This window comes from Thamnophis sirtalis, unplaced genomic scaffold (genome assembly GCF_051295495.1).
Source record: "Thamnophis sirtalis isolate CommonGarterSnake01/CBP01778 unplaced genomic scaffold, rThaSir2_p1.2 scaffold_2, whole genome shotgun sequence".
NCBI lineage: Eukaryota > Metazoa > Chordata > Lepidosauria > Squamata > Natricidae > Thamnophis > Thamnophis sirtalis.
The window spans coordinates 104664737-104683485 of NW_028261382.1; the positions used below are offsets into that span (position 1 = coordinate 104664737).

General features: G+C 45.7%; 1 protein-coding gene across 1 annotated transcript in view; it reads left to right on the forward strand.

Annotated features, from left to right (window-relative positions):
* The window catches only part of SLC45A4 (solute carrier family 45 member 4), a 106496-nt gene that overhangs the window by 49078 nt on the left and 38669 nt on the right, over positions 1-18749 (forward strand). The window contains 1 exon segment of the mRNA XM_087706638.1: positions 11793-12541. Coding sequence (XP_087562764.1) covers positions 12301-12541 — 241 coding nt within the window. The 5' untranslated portion in view covers positions 11793-12300.

Below are 18749 nucleotides of genomic sequence, written 5' to 3' on the forward strand. Positions count from 1 at the left end.
TCCCCCTTTGGGGTCTTTTTGTGTGGGTCAGAGGGGGGGCAGAAATTCCAACTTGGGGTCTGCTTCAGCCTCCTGGTGGGGGGATTTGGGCGAAGGCTGGAGGGAAGGGCCGCTGGTGGTGAAGAGCCGGAGGGCCTCGTTCCAGTGGGGCTGCATCATGGCCTGGAACTGGCTGACCATCTCAACCTGCTGAACCTCCAGGCACCGGCACCTGGCCTTGCACTCCCACAGGTCTTCCCTCTGCTTGGAAAGCCTATGCTCCTAGTCCTCAGTGAGGTGCTTCTGCTGAGCACCTCCTTCTCGGTCAGATCCAATTTGAACTGAGCTGTTTTGCCAACTCTTTCTCCTGGTGGCTGCTTAGCTCCAGCAACGGCTTCCTGTGGGGGCCCTAAGGAGCCCAGATGGGCAAGCGAGGAGGGGCTGGGAGGGAGGGGTGAGTAGAGGCCAGCAAGGTCCCCCTTGAGGTGAGTGACATCGAGTTGGCCACGCCCACCCAGTCACATGACCACCTAGCCACACCCACTCAGACAGTCATTAGGCAGCTCATATTAGTGGTCCATAGGGTTTAAAATTATGAATTTAGTGGTCCTTGAGGTCCGAAACGTTGGGGACCTCTGCCAGAAACCATCCTTCTTTTCCTTTTCCTTTCTTTTGATTTCATTCTGTGTAGGTTGAGTTTGTTTTAGCCGCAATGGCAAGCCTTTTATGCAGCTTCCTTTTCTACTGCATGATTACCATTGTATTTTTCCGTTTGGCATTATAGTTGTTTGGCTTCGGCTTTTAAAGCTATTCTTTTAAATGGAAAAAAAAGAGGTATTTTTCAAACTAAGGTCCTTTGGGAATATAACGGAGGAAGAACAATCTTCCGTGCCAGCATCTCTGCTTTGGGCGTTTGGGGGAATGGTAGCTTTCAATGCTTTGGCCGGCATCTACCTCCAAAGATTAAAGTTAGAGTAAATTGTCTCCCAGAAAAAAAGTTTTTTCAAGCTGCTTTTTTGGCAGCTCTTGCTTTGTTCCTTCATGCACTCAGCTATAAAAGCCGACGCAGGCTTTTGCTCACGTTGCCCTGCAGTTTGAATGGTAGCTTCATCCAGAAACCATTAGTTGTGGTTGTGATCCTTGGGTTGCTACGGATTGGATTGGAAGGCTCTCTGTGCATCTGCCGTGATGTAAAACTGTAAGATAAGGAGCTTCTGTTATCTCCCTGCTGTGAGTTTAACCCGGGGCTTGGTCCACCTTCTGAAAATGTAGCCTCTTCTAATTTGGTCTTGTCTGCAGAGCCTTGTTCGGGTTTTCTGCTAGTCCATTGATGGCTAACACTTTTGTTGTTGGGTGTCAAACATGCGAGGGTGCGCGACACCCAGAATGCAAAGCACATGCACGCACAGCCCCCCCCACGCGCGCTGCACTACTTGCCTCCAAGCTGAGCTTGGTATCTCCTCCTGGGGGGGCTGGGGGACCCTCTCCAGGCTCCAGGAAAGCCCCCCCTGCTCCACCGGGAAACGGTCATCTAGATTCTATCTGGGTTCTTGAGTGCTGAACTGCTTCCGCCAATGAAGCAGATGACCTCAGAGCAGAATCGGAATCATCAGAACAGAGTTGGACGGGACCTTGGAGGTCTTCTAGTCCAACCCCCTGCTCAATCCGGAGACCCTATGACAGTGATGGTGAACCTTTTTCTGGCCATTTTCAGGCTGTTTTTCTGGATGTTTTTCTGGACGTTTTCAAGCTGTTTTTCTGGACGTTTTCAAGCTGTTTTTCTGGACGTTTTCAAGCTGTTTTTCTGGCTGTTTTCAGGCTGTTTTTCTGGCTGTTTTCAGGCTGTTTTTCTGGCTGTTTTCAGGCTGTTTTTTTGGCCATTTTCAGGCTGTTTTTCTGGCCGTTTTCAGGCTGTTTTTCTGGACGTTTTCAAGCTGTTTTTCTGGCTGTTTTCAGGCTGTTTTTCTGGCCAATTTCAGGCTGTTTTTCTGGCCATTTTCAGGCTGTTTTTCTGGCCATTTTCAGGCTGTTTTTCTGGCCATTTTCAGGCTGTTTTTCTGGCCATTTTCAGGCTGTTTTTCTGGCTGTTTTCAAGCTGTTTTTCTGGACATTTTCAGGCTGTTTTTCTGGATGTTTTCAAACTGTTTTTCTGGATGTTTTCAAACTGTTTTTCTGGCCATTTTCAGGCTGTTTTTCTGGCCACTTTCAGGCTGTTTTTCTGGCTGTTTTCAAGCTGTTTTTCTGGCCACTTTCAGGCTGTTTTTCTGGCCACTTTCAGGCTGTTTTTCTGGCTGTTTTTGGATTGTTTTCAGGCCATTTTCTTCAGACAGCACTGGCTCTTTGGCTTGGAAATGGAGATGAGCACCGCCCCCTACAGTCAGGAACAACTAGCACATATGTATGAGGGGAAGCTTTACCTAAACGTCAGTCTATCCATTTCTGCACATTCTAATATTTTTTTTAAATTACATTTTCTTCTCTCTGTGTTTCCTCATTTTTCCAATACTGTGCCTATGCGATCCTTGCTGCCAGGTGCCCCCACTTCTCTACAGCTGCTCAGCAACTATGAGAAACTAGGGAAGGATCAGAAAAAATAATAATTCCAGGAGTGGCTGGCCCTCCTCACGTTAAATAGATCTTATTAGTCCTTCATTCATCCCACGGTCTCCTTTTGAAGACCTGTTATGAAGAGGTTGAGAGCTCTTCAAATCATGTGTAAGCATTTCTCTTTGCAATCAATTATTGGGATATAATATGATTCCGCCTGCCGACCTTTGGCTGAAGCCAAGGCACTCATTGCCTCTCTTATCTAAAGATATGAAGTGGCACAATTACACAGCTACTCTGCCTTTCCTCCCACGGAGAAACAAATTGGCATTTAGAAGGGAACGTTGGCAGCTGTCTGCCGATCTGGGACACTGGGCCCTCGTGCCCACCAAGATCCCTTAGAAGTCTTAGAATTAGAATAACAAGAGTTGGAAGGGGCTTTGGAGGTCTTCTAATCCAACCCCCTGCTTAGGCAGGAAACCCTAAACCATATCAGTAACAGTAACAGAGTTGGAAGGTACCTTGGAGGTCATCTAGTCCAGCCCCTGCTCACGCAGATACCTATAGGGATTCGAACTGCCGAGCTTTCTAATTGACAACCTCGAAGATCGACAAGGACAAATGGTTGTCCAATCTCTTCTTAGAAACTTCCAGTGTTGGAACATTCACAACTTCTGGAGGCAAGCTGTTCCACTGGTTAATTGTTTTAACTGTCAGGAAATGTCTCCTTAGTTCTAGGTTGCTTCTCTCCTTGATTAGTTTTCAGCCATTGCTTCTTGTTCTGTCCTCAGGTGCCTTGGAGAATAGCTTGACTCCCTCTTTGGGGCAGCCCCTGAGATATTGGAAGAGTGGTGTCCTGTCTCCCCTGGTCCTTCTTTTCATTAAACTAGACATATCCAGTTCCTGCAACCGTTCTTCATATGTTTTAGCCTTCAGTCCCCTAATCATCTTGGTTGGTCTTCTCTGCACTCTTTCCAGAGTCTCAACATTGCTTCTCTTCTTATTAGTTTCCACCCATTGCTTCTTGTCCTGCCCTCAGGTGCCTTGGAGAATAGCTTGACTCCCTCTTCTTTGTGGCAACCCCTGAGATATTGGAAGGCTGCTATCATGTCTCCCCTAGTCCTTCTTTTCATTCAACTAGACATACCCAGTTCCTGCAACCGTTCTTCATATGTTTTAGTCTCCAGTCCCCTAATCCTCTTTGTTGCTCTTCTCTGCACTCTTTCTAGAGTCTCCACATCTTTTCTACATTGTGGCGACCAAAATTGGATGCCGTATTGCAAGTGTGGCCTTACCAAGGACTTATAAAGTGGTAATTCATCAATGCTCTTTTATGTGTCCACCGGTTACATTCCATGCAGAACCTCTTGATGATACCACTTGGGTGGTACAGAGAGTCCTCTACTTACGACATTCGCTTAGTGACTGTTCAAGGTTACAACGCCACTGGAAAAAAAGTGACTTATGACTGATTTGCAGAGAGATGACCTTTTCAGTATCCCCGTGATCACCATTCAGATGATTGGCGGCTGGTTCATATTTACGACCGTTCTGACTGTGTCCCAAGGTCACGTGATCCCCTTTTGCGACCTACTGGATAAGATACAGCAACCATGATGGTTCTAGATTCTAGAACTAGAACCAGTTCAGGTTCTAGTCCTGCCTTAGGCAAGAAAGCCAGCGGGTGACCCAACAGGAATATTTTACATTGCCTTGTTTTGGCTGTAGAATGGACCACTTCCCGCAATCGAGCAGCCCAGCATTCTGTCCTCGATCCAGTGCCCCTCAAGGCATCTTCTTAAATTATCATAGATGTCAGGTGCTCATCAAATTTGCAGATGACATGAAGCTGAGAGGGTTGCTAAGATCACGGAAGACGAGCTCAAGGCTCAAAAGGATATTGCAAGAGTTGAGTTTGGGCCCCATCAAATCCTATGTGCGTCCGTGGCTGGAAATGTAATTTGCAACCCTCGGAAACGCGGTACAAGATAGGGGTTACCTGATATTCAGCAGTTGTTCATCCTTGTTTCAGCTTCGAGCATCTTATTTATTACCATATTTTTGGAGTATAAGACGCACTGGAGTATAAGATGCACCAAGATTTTGAAGAGGCAATTTTTTTAAAAAAAAAAATTGAGACCTCCCAAGAACGGCCCCTCATTTTGCAAAAATGAGCCCGTTTTTTTTCTCAAAAAAGGGCATGAATAGCCTTTAGGAGGCTCCTGGGGGGCTGAAGGGGCCAAAAACAAGCAAAAACTGCCCCGTTTTATTTTGTGAAAAGCGGCCCGTTTTTTGTCAAAAAAGGGCATGCATAGCCTTTATGAGGCTTATAGAGTGCTCCTGGGGACCGGGGGGGGGCACAATTGAGCAAAAAACAGCCCATTTTTTTGCTCATTTCTGCCCTCCCAAGCTCCCAGGAGCACTCCGGACACTTGCTAAAGGCTATGCCCGGCCATTTTGGTGAAGGGGGCAGAGTTTTGTGAGGCAAAAAATGCTGTATTCAGTGTATAAGACGCACCCAGATTTCCAGTCTCTTTTTTGAGGGGAAAAAGATGCGTCTTATACTCTGAAACTTCCTAAGGTTCCTTTTCTGAGGCTTTCCGAAGAAGATCTTAACTGCCAGGAAAGCAAAAACGGGGATTTGATTCAAATGTATTGCTGCCGTCTCTTCTTTGATTGGCCTAAATGAAACTGCTGAATCAAAAAGGATTCACAAAAATCGGGGGGAACGTAATCCGGCGGGACACAGATCTCTCTCTCTTTGGTCCACAGCTTTCATGTCCCAAAAAAAAAAAAAAAATGTAAATGGGCTCTCTCCTTACTCAACCCAGCTTTCTCTTATTTTACTACTCATTAATATTGTATCGCGTATTTCTATCGAGATGATACCGTGCCAGACCTTTGCTGATGGTAATAACGGAGGGGAAAGTGTATAACCCGGAGATATTCTGAGGGTTTTTCTTAAGTTTAGCAAGATTTTGTTTTCTACTTTAGAAGGGTAGCAAGTAATAGCCAATCTATATATATTGCATATATTGTATACTCAAGAATTCTGGTTGTCCATCTACAGCAGTGGCCTTGCTTAAAAGCTTGCAACATTTTGAAAAGTTTGTTGGATCCTAAAGCTGTGTCTAGTTTGATTTATTTGCATCCTGCTGTTGTTATTTCTACAAAGAACTCAAGAACTTTTGTGAACATATTCAACCCTCCTTCCTCCTCCTGTTTCTTCTACTACAATAACCACCCTGTGAGGTGGGCTGAGCTGAGAGAGAGGGATTGGCCCCCAAATCACCCAACTGGCTTTCACAGCTATGGTGGAACTAGAACTCACATTCTCCTGGTGATTGACGTAGAGTCCCCCAATTGGCTTTCACGGCTTAGGCGGCTATACAACTCTCAGTATCCTGGTGATTGGGCCAGAGCCTCAGTTGGCTTCCATGGCTAAGGCGGGACTAGAACTCTCAGTCACCTGGTGATTGGGCCAGTGCCACAGTTGGCTTTCACGGATAGTCGGAACTAGAACTCTCAGTCACCTGGTGATTGACTCAGTCCCTCAGTTGGCTTCCATGGCTAAGGCAGGACTAGAACTCTCAGTCACCTGGTGATTGACCCAGTCCCTCAGTTGGCTTCCATGGCTAAGGCGGGACTAGAACTCTCAGTCACCTGGTGATTGACCCGGGGCCGCAGTTGGCTTCCATGGCTAAGGCGGGACTAGAACTCTCAGTCACCTGGTGATTGACCAAGTCCCTCAGTTGGCTTCCATGGCTAAGGCAGGACTAGAACTCTCAGTCACCTGGTGATTGACCCGGGGCCACAGTTGGCTTCCATGGCTAAGGGGGGACTAGAACTCTCAGTCACCTGGTGATTGACCCAGTGCCGCAGTCGGCTTTCACGGCTAAGTAGGGACTAGAACTCATGTTCTGGTGATTGGCGTGGAGTCCCCCAGTTGGCTTTCATGGCTAAGGCGGGACTAGAACTCTCAGTCTCCTGGTGATTGGTCCAGAATCCCCCAGTCAGCTTTCATGGCTAAAACGGGACTAGAACTCTCAGTCTCCTGGTGATTGCTGAAGAATCCTCCAAGCTGGCTTTCATTTCTAAGGCAGGACTTGAACTCGTGGTCTTTTACTTTCTACCCTGGTGCTTTAACCACTAGGCCACAAACTGGTTCTCAGTTAATGGGAAGATAGCTTTGCATTCCCTTTGGCCAGTGATGGCGAACCTATGACACGCGTGTCAGTGCTGACACGCGTAGCCATTTGGGGTGACACGCACAGGATTTCATGGGATTCATCCTCGGCTCCTGCACGGCCGCCGAGGATGAAAGAATCTGTGCTGGAGGAACGGGGGGGGCGGGACGTGTGATCTCCCCCGCCCACACTCACTTACTGTATCGCCGCCGCCCCTTTCTGAGCGCAGGGGCTGCTGGTAAGGCGTGCGTGCCGTGCGCACACACGTCATCAGCGCAGCGAGGGAGGACCCACAGGAGAGGAGTGCGGGAACAGTGCGCGCCTCTCTCCAGTCAGGCCGGCACAGAGAGTCTACTCCTGGGACTGTCGGTTACGACCGCACCACAGCAGGGAACAGCGGAGTGCCAACGGGAACTGTGAGCGCCATTAGCAGCAACTATAAATTGTGCAAAATTATGTTTTTGTCGAAGTGACACACAACGCGAGTTATGCTCGATTTTTTGCCGATTTTTGACACACCACGCCAAAAAGGTTGCCCATCACTGCCTTTGGCGGTATCCATGGCAGGCTGGTGGGGGAAGGAGATATTTATCCCTGTGTCCCAACTTGAGATCATCTTGCAATCAACAATCTTAATTGGGCCTTGCACAACGATAGCCAGCTGCAGGGGAAATATACCGCTGACAAGGTGATTAGCCAATCCACCCTATCTTGATTGATTACGCGCTGTCAAATCTGCATAGACCACACCAACAGATTTTCCTATGCCAGGATTACATAATTTAAGAATAAAGTAAAGCACACTTAGCGAATTTAAAGAGATATCCCTAAATAATTATTTCACAACAGTTGTAAGGTTGAGGGCTGCTTGCATAATAAGTAGGTCTATGCAAATTGTGCTTCGTTTGTTTTTTTAAATGTGGCGCCATCCCTGCTTATTATAACAATAGATTTCAAGCCTAAAAACACTATTTTCTGCCATTTCTGGTGAGAGTAGAGTTTATGTTCCCAATCAGCTTCGGGTTTTTTTATAAACAAAAATGTGAGTCACAAATTCTGGATTTAAATTGTTATTCTCTGCTAATCCTTGTGAGAAGATTGATGCTTTAATGCAAAAGGATTTATTAAAAAAAATAATAACTACTCATATTCCCTTGTGGTTTCCTCTGCAGCTCATTGATTTGCTGGCTTTGCATATCAATTGGGTGCTATTAATAGTGCCTTCTTAGTCATTTGTTCTTTGGAGCATATAGCTTGATCTAGAAAGGAAATATTGAACGAATTCAGTCTTTACTAGTCTGGTGCCCTCTATATGGGTTAAAATGGCAATTTCCAGGAATCTCCGTTGAAATGCCCAGAAGGAGCGACAAGAGTTTTGACAAAATATTTGCCGCTGAGGGTTGAACTGAAGGGTCTTTGATGCTATCTGAGCTGGGATGCTTTCTTGCAGACATTTCATTACCCATCTGGGTAACTTCATCAGTGCTAGAAGGGAGTGAGGTTTCTGGAGAGGAGGAGGAATCAGGCAGTGATAATGGAGCCTTTGATGCTCTCTAAGCTTGGTTGTTTTCCTGCAGACGTCTCATTACCCAGCTAGGTAACTTCTTCAAAGCTAGAAAGAAGTGGGGTTTGTGGAGGGGGGGAGGTGGAAGAGAGGAAGACAAGGAAGATTCTGGAGTCTTTGGTACTCAATGAATTTTCTTGCAGACGTTTCATTACCAAACTAGATAACATCATCAGTGCTAATAGGGTGAGGGGTTTGCAGAGAGGAGGAGGAGGACTATAGAGTCCTTGATGTTATGAGCCAACATCTCATTATTTAGGGATATCTCTTTAAAGAGCCAAGGTGGCGCAGTGGTTAAATGCAGCACTGCAGGCTACTGCTAGATCAGCAGGTCAGCGGTTCAAATCTCACCGGCTCAGGGTTGACTCAGCCTTCCATCCTTCCGAGGTGGGTAAAATGAGGACCCAGATTGTTGGGGGCAATATGCTGACTCTCTGTAAACCGCTTAGAGAGGCCTGAAAGGCCTATGAAGCGGTATATAAGTCTACTGCTATTGCTATGAGCTCGGTTGTTTTCTTGAACAAGAGGAGGAGGAGAATGGAGTCCTTGGTGCTCTCTGAGCTTGGTTTTTTTCTTGCAGACGTTTCATTACCCAACTAGGTAACACCACCAGTGCTAGCAGTTAAAAGTTCTCTCAACCTTAACCTGTTAAGACATAGAAAGGGCATGTAGTTGAGGAAGGCTGAGAAGTCACAGATTCACAGATAGCAAGTTCGGGCAGACACTGAATTTCTGAAATGTCCAGGGGCAGCTGAGACATTAAAACCCAAGCGTGAACGTTTGTTCCCCACATTCCTCTGGTTTTCATCCAAAACAGAAGCACTTCAGAGCTGAGCTTGGCATTCCTTAGTAACCAGCATCATTCAGACTGTAATGCTGAGTCTTGGTTAATGCAGGGAGTGACGTCATTAAAATGGGGATATTGGTACCCAGTGTAGAACCGTGATGCCATCCCAAGTTGCTTGCAGGCCGTGAAGTCTTTGAAAGGCACACTTTGCACAACCGGCCGATGGCGGCAAAACAGTTGCTCTCGGTGTGTTAAAAAGCAGGGCCCTTGGGGAGAAACGTTCATGGCAGCTGCTTCCAAAGATTTCTCCAGGGGGTCTTCACCCACCCTGTGGGGCGCTGCACATCCTCTTCGCGACCTGGTTTCCCTTGTTATCTTCCGGGAGGGGGGGGGCGTGGTACTCAAAGCAGAATGTCCAGTTTTATTCCATACAGCATCAAACCTCATGAACTCTCAAGATGTTTCTTTCCGCTGTGTATTCAGAATGGACATGATAGATAGATAGATAGATAGATAGATAGATAGATAGATAGATAGATAGATAGATAGATAGATAGATACATAGATAGATAGATAGATACATAGATAGATAGATAGATAGATACATAGATAGATAGATAGATAGATAGATAGATAGATAGATAGATAGATAGATAGATACATAGATACATAGATACATACATACATACATAGATACATAGATACATAGATACATAGATACATAGATACATAGATACATAGATACATACATACATACATACATACATACATACATACATACATACATAGATACATACATACATAGATACATACATACATAGATACATAGATACATAGATACATAGATACATAGATACATAGATACATAGATACATAGATACATAGATACATAGATACATAGATACATAGATACATAGATATGGGTGGGTGGGTGGGTGGGTGGGTGGGTAGGTAGGTAGGTAGGTAGATGGATGGGGTGGATGGATGGATGGATGGATGGATGGATGGATGATAGATAGATAGATAGATAGATAGATAGATAGATAGATAGATAGATAGATAGATAGATAGATAGATAGATAGACAGACAGACAGACAGACAGACAGACAGACAATAGAGACAGAGATGGATGGATGGATGGATAGATGGATAGATGGATAGATGGATAGATGATAGATACTGTAGATGATAGATAGATGATAGATAGATAGATAGATAGATAGATAGATAGATAGATAGATAGATAGATAGATAGATGGATGATAGGTGGGTGGGTGGGTGGATGGATGATAGGTAGACAGACAGACAGACAGACAGACAGACAGACAGACAGACAGAAAATAGAGACAGATGGATGGATGGATGGATGGATAGATGATAGATACTGTAGATGATGGATAGATGATAGATAGATGGATGGATGGATGATAGGTGGGTGGGTGGGTGGATGGATGGATAGATGATAGATACTGTAGATGATAGATAGATAGATGATAGATAGATGGATGGATATCTGTCTGTGTGTTTGTGTGTCTGCCTATGTATGTAAATGTGTATGTATATGTATACACACACACTCACAGACGTTACCTCTTGAAGTTGTGAATGTTAACTTAACGGCAGTGATTCTCTTCACAACTGTGGCAGTAAAAGCCATGAAAAGGGGCAAAACTCACAGAATAGCTGTCTCGCTTAGCAACATAACGTTGTGGTCATAAGTCACGGACTATCTGCAAAATGTTCGGGGCAAGAGATCTTCTCTCCCGTTCCTTAAAACGACCATTGGAAACCTTTCAAGGAGTCCAAAAACTTTCCTCCTTTTTGTACATCCGATAAAGATCCTTTCCATGGAGACAGAACTCCCATCGCTGGTCTTCCTCTCCCAGGCTTTGGAGCCTTTTTATTTAAAAAACAGAGCATGTTCTCAATGCTGGACTTCCTTCCTTCCTTCCTTCCTTCCTTCCTTCCTCCCTCCCTCCCTTCCTCCCTTCCTTCCTCCCTCCCTTCCTTCCTTCATCCCTTCCTTCCACCCTCCTTCGTTCCTTTCTTTTCTCTTCCTTCCTTTTTCTTCCTTCCTTCCTCCCTCCCTCTCTTCCTCCCTCCTTCCTTTCTTTCTCTTCCTCCCTCCTTCCTTTCTTTCTCTTCCTTCCTCCTTCATCCCTTCCTTCCCTCCTTCCTTCCTTTCTTCTTTCCTTCCTTTCTCCTCCCTCCCTCCTTTTTCTTTCTTTCTTTCTTTCTTTCTTTCTTTCTTCCTTCTTCCCTTTTCTACCTTACTCTTCCCTCCTTCCCTTCTTCCATCCATCTTCTCTCCTCCTCTCTTCCTTCTTGTTTTCTACCTTATTTCTTCCTTTCCTTCTTTCTTTCTTTCTCCCCTTCTTCCATCCCTCTCCTCTCTTCTTCTGTTCTACTTTTTTCTTTCTTTCTCTCCTTCCTTCTTTCTTTCTTTTAAATTTCTCGAAGCCATTTTGAAAGAGTTGCATACATTTTTTTTAGAAACAATAAACCCACATTGCCTAAAAAAAATAAAGTAAAACTAAATAAAAATAAGTAAATCGGATGCATTAAGAGAGCTGCTTCCAAACGGTTGCCTGTTTTTGGCCAGGAGAGTCCACAAGGGTGTTTTTAGTGAATGAAAGGCAGGGCAGCTCTCTTACCTGCCTCTTAAACCGTGACTTGATTTTTTTTTTCTCTGTCTCTTTTTCCCCCCTTTTTTTATTTTGCTTCCAGATTTATCAGCCGCTCGATGGGGATTCGCATCTTCTCTTCACCTTTGTGTAGCCAGCGGAACGACTTCAGCACCTCTTCAGTTCTCATTATGAAACTTGTATTAACTGAATGGCAATTATGGATTTTTAACTCTAGATCCCAGTAAGCAAAAAAAAAAAAATTTGAAAAACAAGGAAGCCAGCTAAGCCATATGTTGAAAAAAAAATCCATTCTTTCTACCAAATAAGTTGGATGTTCCTCTCCGAATGTTGGGAAAGCCTTTGTGAAGATTCGATGCCAAAAAAACCCCACCGTTTGCTCCCGAGGGAAATTACAAATATTTTGCTTGCACACAAGGATCGGGACCCCATGAGGAACAGCGGAAGGAGGCGCCCTAATTTATCGCAAGAGATGACAGAGTTATTTATATAGAGATTTTAAAAGAGAAAAAAAAAAGGGAAAAAAATTAAATCTATATAGCTAGATATAGATAGATAGATAGAGAGATATATAAATATATGTATTTTTTATGGTGATGAAAATGGCTCCCCAGAATGCTGACTCAGAATCTATGCAAGTCCAAGAGCTTCCTGGCGTTCAGCTCCAGAAACCCGTAAAGGAGCGCGAGAGCAAAGAAGAGACGATTAGCGAAGGATCCATAGACCGTATCCCGGTGCGGCTATGGGTGATGCACGGCGCGGTCATGTTTGGCAGGGAATTTTGTTACGCGATGGAGACAGCTTTGGTGACACCGGTATTGTTACAAATTGGTAAGTCCAAATTGGGTGCCGGGCAGGGGTGGTATTCGCTTACCTTCCCGACCGGTTCGCAAACGTCAGCGTGCGGGCGCATGCGCTCACCCTTCCGCGCAATGTGCTTTGGCTTGGAAACGTGCCTGAATGGGAGGTCATAGAGCCGGGACACGATTTCCACTACTGGTTCGGGTGAACCGGTCCGAACCGGCAGTATACCACCTCTGGTGCTGGGCCTCCTTAGGAGATGGGGCCTTGGTGCTCTCTGAGCCTGGTGCTTTCCTTGCCGACGTTTCATTACCCGACTAGGGAACATCATCAGGACTAGAAGGGAGCAGGGTTTGTTTTCATCTATTATTATCTATGCATATAAAAATGGTGGGGCGTGTGGGTGTGTATGTTCCAACTCTGGCACGCCTTGAGCAATTTCTACCAAACTTGGTACACAGATGACTTACTCTCCAGAAACAAATACTGTGGGGCTAAGATACCCCTAACACTCCTCGGGGGAGGTGCTGTTCTGTTAAGATACAGCCTGTTGTGCCTTAAAATGGCTTCTACTGTACTGCCGTAAAATGGATTTTACATATAGTGCAGTGGAGTTGCCATGGTAACGGCTTCACAGCACTCTACAAAGGAACTCCCTCTGGCAAGGGGGAAAATCCAACATTAGAAGTTACATTTGGTGCCGACATTTCCCCCCGATAAATAAATCCCCAGGCAATGCTGGGTTATTGACTAGTTTTATATATTAGTGGGGTTTCTCGGTGCTCTGTCAGCTTTTCCCAATGATACACATAAAGTATAATATTTATAGATTGGGGTTGAAGTGAGGGGTCCTTGGTGCTCTCTGAGCTTGGTGGTTTCCTTGCAGACGTTTCATTACCTAACTAAGGAACATCATCAGGACTGGAAGAGTGCTGGTTTTGCTCTCTTTCTATACACTTGTTGGGGTTCTCAGTCAACTTTTCCCAATGATGCCCATAAAGGAGAATATTTGTAGCTCAGGGCTGAAGTGCTCTTTGAGATGCTCCAATGGATAGGTCTCTGTGTGATGTAAAGGTAAAGGTTCCCCTCGCACATATGTGCTAGTCGTTCCCAGCTCTAGGGGGCGGTGCTCGTCACCGTTTCAAAGCCAAAGAGCCTTTCTTTTTTTCTCTTCCTTTCTTTCTCTTCCTCCCTTCCTCCCTCCCTCCTTCCTTTCTTTCTCTTCCTCCCTTATCCCTTCCTTCCTTCCTTTCTTTCCTTCCTTTCTCCTTCCCCCCTTCTTCTTTTTCTTTCTTTCATCCTTTCTTTCTTTTCTACCACTCTTCCTTCCTTCCCTTCTTCCATCCATCTCCTCTCCTCCTCTCTTCCTTCTTGTTTTCTACCTTATTTCTTCCTTTCTTCCTTGCCTTCCATGTTTCTTTCTTTCTCCCCTTCTTCCATCCCTCTCCTCTCTTCTTCTTTTCTACTTCTTTCTTTCCTTCCTTTCTCCTTCCCCCTCCTCCTTTTTCTTTCTTTCATCCTTTCCTTCTTTTCTACCACTCTTCCTTCCTTCCCTTCTTCCATCCGTCTCCTCTCCTCCTCTCTTCCTTCTTGTTTTCTACCTTATTTCTTCCTTTCTTCCTTTCCTTCCATGTTTCTTTCTTTTTTTCTCCCCTTCCATCCCTCTCCTCTCTTCTTCTTTTCTACTTCTTTCTTCCCTTCCTTCTCTCTTTCATTTAAATTTCTTGAAACCATTTTGAAAGAGTTGCATCCATTTTGTTTAGAAACAATAAACCCACATCGCCTAAAAAAAAATAAAGTAAAACTAAATAAAAATAAGTAAATCGGATTAAGAGAGCTGCTTCGAACGGTTGCCTGTTTTTGGCCAGCGCTGTCTGAAGACGTCTCCGTGGTCATGTGGCCGGCATGACTAAATGCCGAAGGCGCACGGAATGCCGTTACCTTCCCACCAAAGGTGGTTCCTATTTTTCTACTTGCATTTTTTACACGCTTTCGAACTCCTAGGTTGGCAGAAGCTGGGACAAGTCACGGGAGCTCACTCTGTTACGCGGCACTATGGATTTGAACTGCTGAACTGCCGACCTGTTTGATCGACAGGCTCAGCGCCTTAGCCACCTGTCTGTGCAATGCACCTGCATGTAAATCATCAAGCGTTCATCCGTTCTGACGTCTGTTTCAAGGTCACTGCAATCCCAGTCCTTAAGCAAAATGTTTGAAGCAACGTTGTGTCCCCAAACTTGTCGTGCTTTTAAGGAGCGCGTAGCAAGGCTGCGCAGTACTTCAGGCGCAGCTTTGAAGTTTGAATCTAGCAGCAGTCTAGAACCGGACCTTTAGCCCTTTAGAATCAAGCCATGGGCGTTATAGAGAGTGTGGGCATCCGTGTGCAAGCTCACTGCATTTGCACAAGCGGTGGATGGGTGTGCCTGCCCTCCTCTCACCCCACCCCACCCCGGCTGGTCTGCAAAGCCGGACAGGCTGGGGAAGTGTGGTCTGCTCTAGAACCCCCTAAAAACAGCCACATTTCTTCCCTCCCTCCACACACACACACCCCTGTGGGATTGTGATGTTGCGTCACAAACCAGCACTTTGCAGACTCCAGAACACTTTAAAAAGCAGGAACCCAAAGCCCTAGGCAGCTGCAGGAGACAGATGTCTGTGGAGATTCTCAGTCTTCCAGGTCATGGTTGCCCCAAAGGTGCTTTTTTCAAGAGAGAACTGGACTTCCTTGGTTTTTCTTTGAAGACGTCTCGCTTCTCATCCAAGAAGCTTCTTCAGCTCTGAACGAATGGTGGGGAAGGGAAGGATTTATACTCCTTGCAGACAGAGCTGGTCATTTGCATTCTTTTTCGAGAGTCGTCGAGGCCACTTGGAGGTTTATCTGTAGTAGTACCGGTGGTGGAAATGGGTTTATCCACACCTACTTGCACTACTCAGGTGACCCTGAGCGTGGCATGACAAAACCGCGCTCGACTAAAGCGCGCCCGATTAAACCGCGTCGCTGACATCATCAACAGGGCGACAACAGCGAGCGCGGAGAAAGAAGGGCGCTTTAAATAGCGCTTTGAAAGCAAGCCGATTCAAGTTAAGGTAAGGGTTAGGGTTAGGGTTAGCTTTAGGGTTAGGTTAAGGGTTAGGATTAGGTTTAGCGTTAGGTTAAGGGTTAGGGTTAGGTTAAGGGTTAGGATTAGGTTTAGCGTTAGGTTAAGGGTTACGTTTAGGGTTAGGTTAAGGGTTAGGTTTAGGGTTAGGTTTAGGATTAGGTTTAGGGGGGTTAGGGTTAGGTTTAGGGTTAATTTTAGGTTTAGCGTTTACAGCGTGCTTTTTTCTCTGCACTGTTGTCGCGCTGTGATGACGTCAGCTACGCAGTTTCGTCGAGCGCCCTTTAGTCGAACGCGGTTTTGTGGTGGAACCGACCCTGAGGACGCAGATAAACCTCCAAGCGTCACCTGAGTAGTGCATATGGGTGAGGATAAACCCATTTCCACTACTGGTACTACTACAGGTAAACCTCCAAGTGGCCTCAACGACTCTCAGAAAGGATGCAAACAACCAGCTGCCTGCAAGGAATATAAATCCTTCCATTCCCCACCATCAAGAACTGAAGATGCTGCTTGGAGGAGAAGCGAAACGTCCAAGGAAAAAAAAACCAGAAAGTCCAGCTGCCTCTTGAATAAGCGTGGGCGACGTAGCACTGTGTGGAAACTTCCGCCGCGTTTTGCTAAGTCATGTCAAGCACCGAGGAGGTAAACAGCGGGCGGCGAAGTTTGCGAAACGTCAGCAAATAAAAGAGCTCAGCTTGCGCAACGCTAAGTCTGGAAAGACTCCTAGGTGATGTAATTCGGCTTGGAAATCTCTAAGATTTTCCTTTCACACTGGTGAACTCCCATCATGCCCTGACATGCCTGTAAAGCCACGGGGGACGGGGGGGGGGGGGTGACAGGCTGCCTTGTTGCACAGGAATTTTCCTGCAACCAAAAAAATGTTGGTTCCAGACATCTGAATGGAAGTTGTTTATTAAACTGCCAAGTTCATGAGACTTGTTCTCAGGGATGGATCGCTGCCGGTTCGGTGCCTCGAAAATTGTGTGGACAAACGCTTCGCTCACATGCACGACAGACGCATGCTATGCATGCATGCACATTTGCAAATAAGATCTGCGCATGCGCAAAACCTTAAAAAATGAAAAAAAAATATTTTTACTGAAAGTTGCTCTGCCCATGTACAGAACTGAAAAAACAAGATGGCGGCCCCCTAGGAGAACCGGTTCGGGGGAGCATGGCAGGCATGGGTCGCTGCCGATTCCAGCGATGCAGGCCGCCAAGTTACGACCGGTTCAGCCGAACCGGTCCGAACCCACCTCTGCTGGTCCTCATTGAAGCAAGCCAGCTTGTACTAGGAGATCTAACCTAGAACTAAGGAGAAATTAACCTGGAACTAAAGGCAAATTTCCTAACAGTTTGAACAAGTAAATCACTGGAACAACTTGCCTCCAGAAATTGTTGGTGCTCCAAGACTGGAAGTTCTCTTTCCCCCCAAAATAAGACCACCCCGGATAATAAGCCCAATCGCATGCAGTAAAATAAGTTCTCCCCTAAAAATAAGTCCTCCCCGAAAATATTGCAACACAGCATGAGGTGACCACGCTCACCACCTCCTGTACCTCAAAAATAAGACCTCCCCGTAAATAAGGCCAAGTGCTTATTTCAGGGGTTAAAAGAAAATAAGACCCTGTCTTATTCTTGGGGAAACACAGTAGAACACTGCTATTGTGTCACCCCTAATTCTTTTCTTTAGAGTACAAATACAATAGCAGAGTTGGAAGGGACCTTGGAGGTCTTCTAGTCCAACCCCCTGCCTAGGCAGGAAACCCTATACCGTTCCAGACAAATGGCTATCCAACATCTTCTTAAAGACTTGCAGTGTTGGGGCATTCACAACTTCTGGAGGCAACTTCTGTTCCACTGATTAATTGTTCTAACTGTCAGGAAATTTCTCCTCAGTTCTAAGTTGCTTTTCCTTGATTAGTTTCCACCCATTGCTTCTTGTCCTTTTGAGGACAAGAATAGTTTGACTCCCTCTTCTTTGTGGCAGCCACTGAGATATCGGAAGACTGCTATCATGTCTCCCCTAGTCCTTCTTTCCATTAAACTAGACATACCCAGTTCTTGCAACCGTTCTTCATAGGTTTTAGTCTCCAGTCCCCTAATCCTCTTTGTTGCTCTTCTCTGCACTCTTTCCAGAGTCTCCACATCTTTTCTACATCGTGGCGACCAAAACTGAATGCCGTATTCCAAGGGTGGCCTTACCCAACTAGCCAGACCCAAATCCTGCAGCCGTTCTTCATATGCTTTACTCTCCAGTCCCCTAATTATCTTTGTTGCTCTTCTCTGCACTTTTTCCAAAGTCTCAACATCCCTTTTGTAACGTGAATGCTGGATGCAGCATTCCAGGTGTGGCCTTACTAAGGCTTTATAAAGCCATACTAATCCTTCGCGTAATTTTAATTCTCTGCCTCGGTTTATACAAGCAAGGATTGTATTAGTCTTTATGGCTGCTACTCCGCAAGTGTTTAAGTGATCGTCCACTAGGATCTTAAGGTCCCCCTCAGAGTTACTACTTTTGAGCGGGTCTTGTCCAACCTGTCGTATAAATACAGTTGTAAGTTGCACCGTGACATTCCCTCTTCTTCTCCTTTATACTCTGCTTTAACGTTGCACGACAAAGATCCAGGTGAAGGTAAAGGTTCCCCTTGCACATATGTGCTAGTTGTTCCCAACTCTAGGGGGCGGTGCTCATCTCTGTTTCAAAGCCGAAGAGCCAGCGCTGTTCGAAGACGTCTCCATGGTCATGTGGCCGGCATGACTAAATGCCAAAGACACACAGAATGCTGTTACTTTCCCATCAAAGGTGGTCCCTATTTTTCTACTTGCATTTTTTACATGCTTTCCAACTGCTAGGCTGGCAGAAGCTGGGACAAGTCACAGGAGCTCACTCGTTTACGCAGCACTAGGGATTCGAACTGCCGAATTGCCGGCCTTTCCGATCGACAAGCTCAGCATCTTAGCCACTGAGCCACCCTTGTCCTTAAAGACCTAGGACAGGACACTTAAGATTGTGCTTGGTATTATTGGCAGCTTCCGCCCACATTTTGACAGCTTCACGTGAGATTCCTCAAGAAATGAGTAACTTTCTCGTTTAATAGGGACCCCAAAAAATCCACAAGGTAGCGATTTTCAAA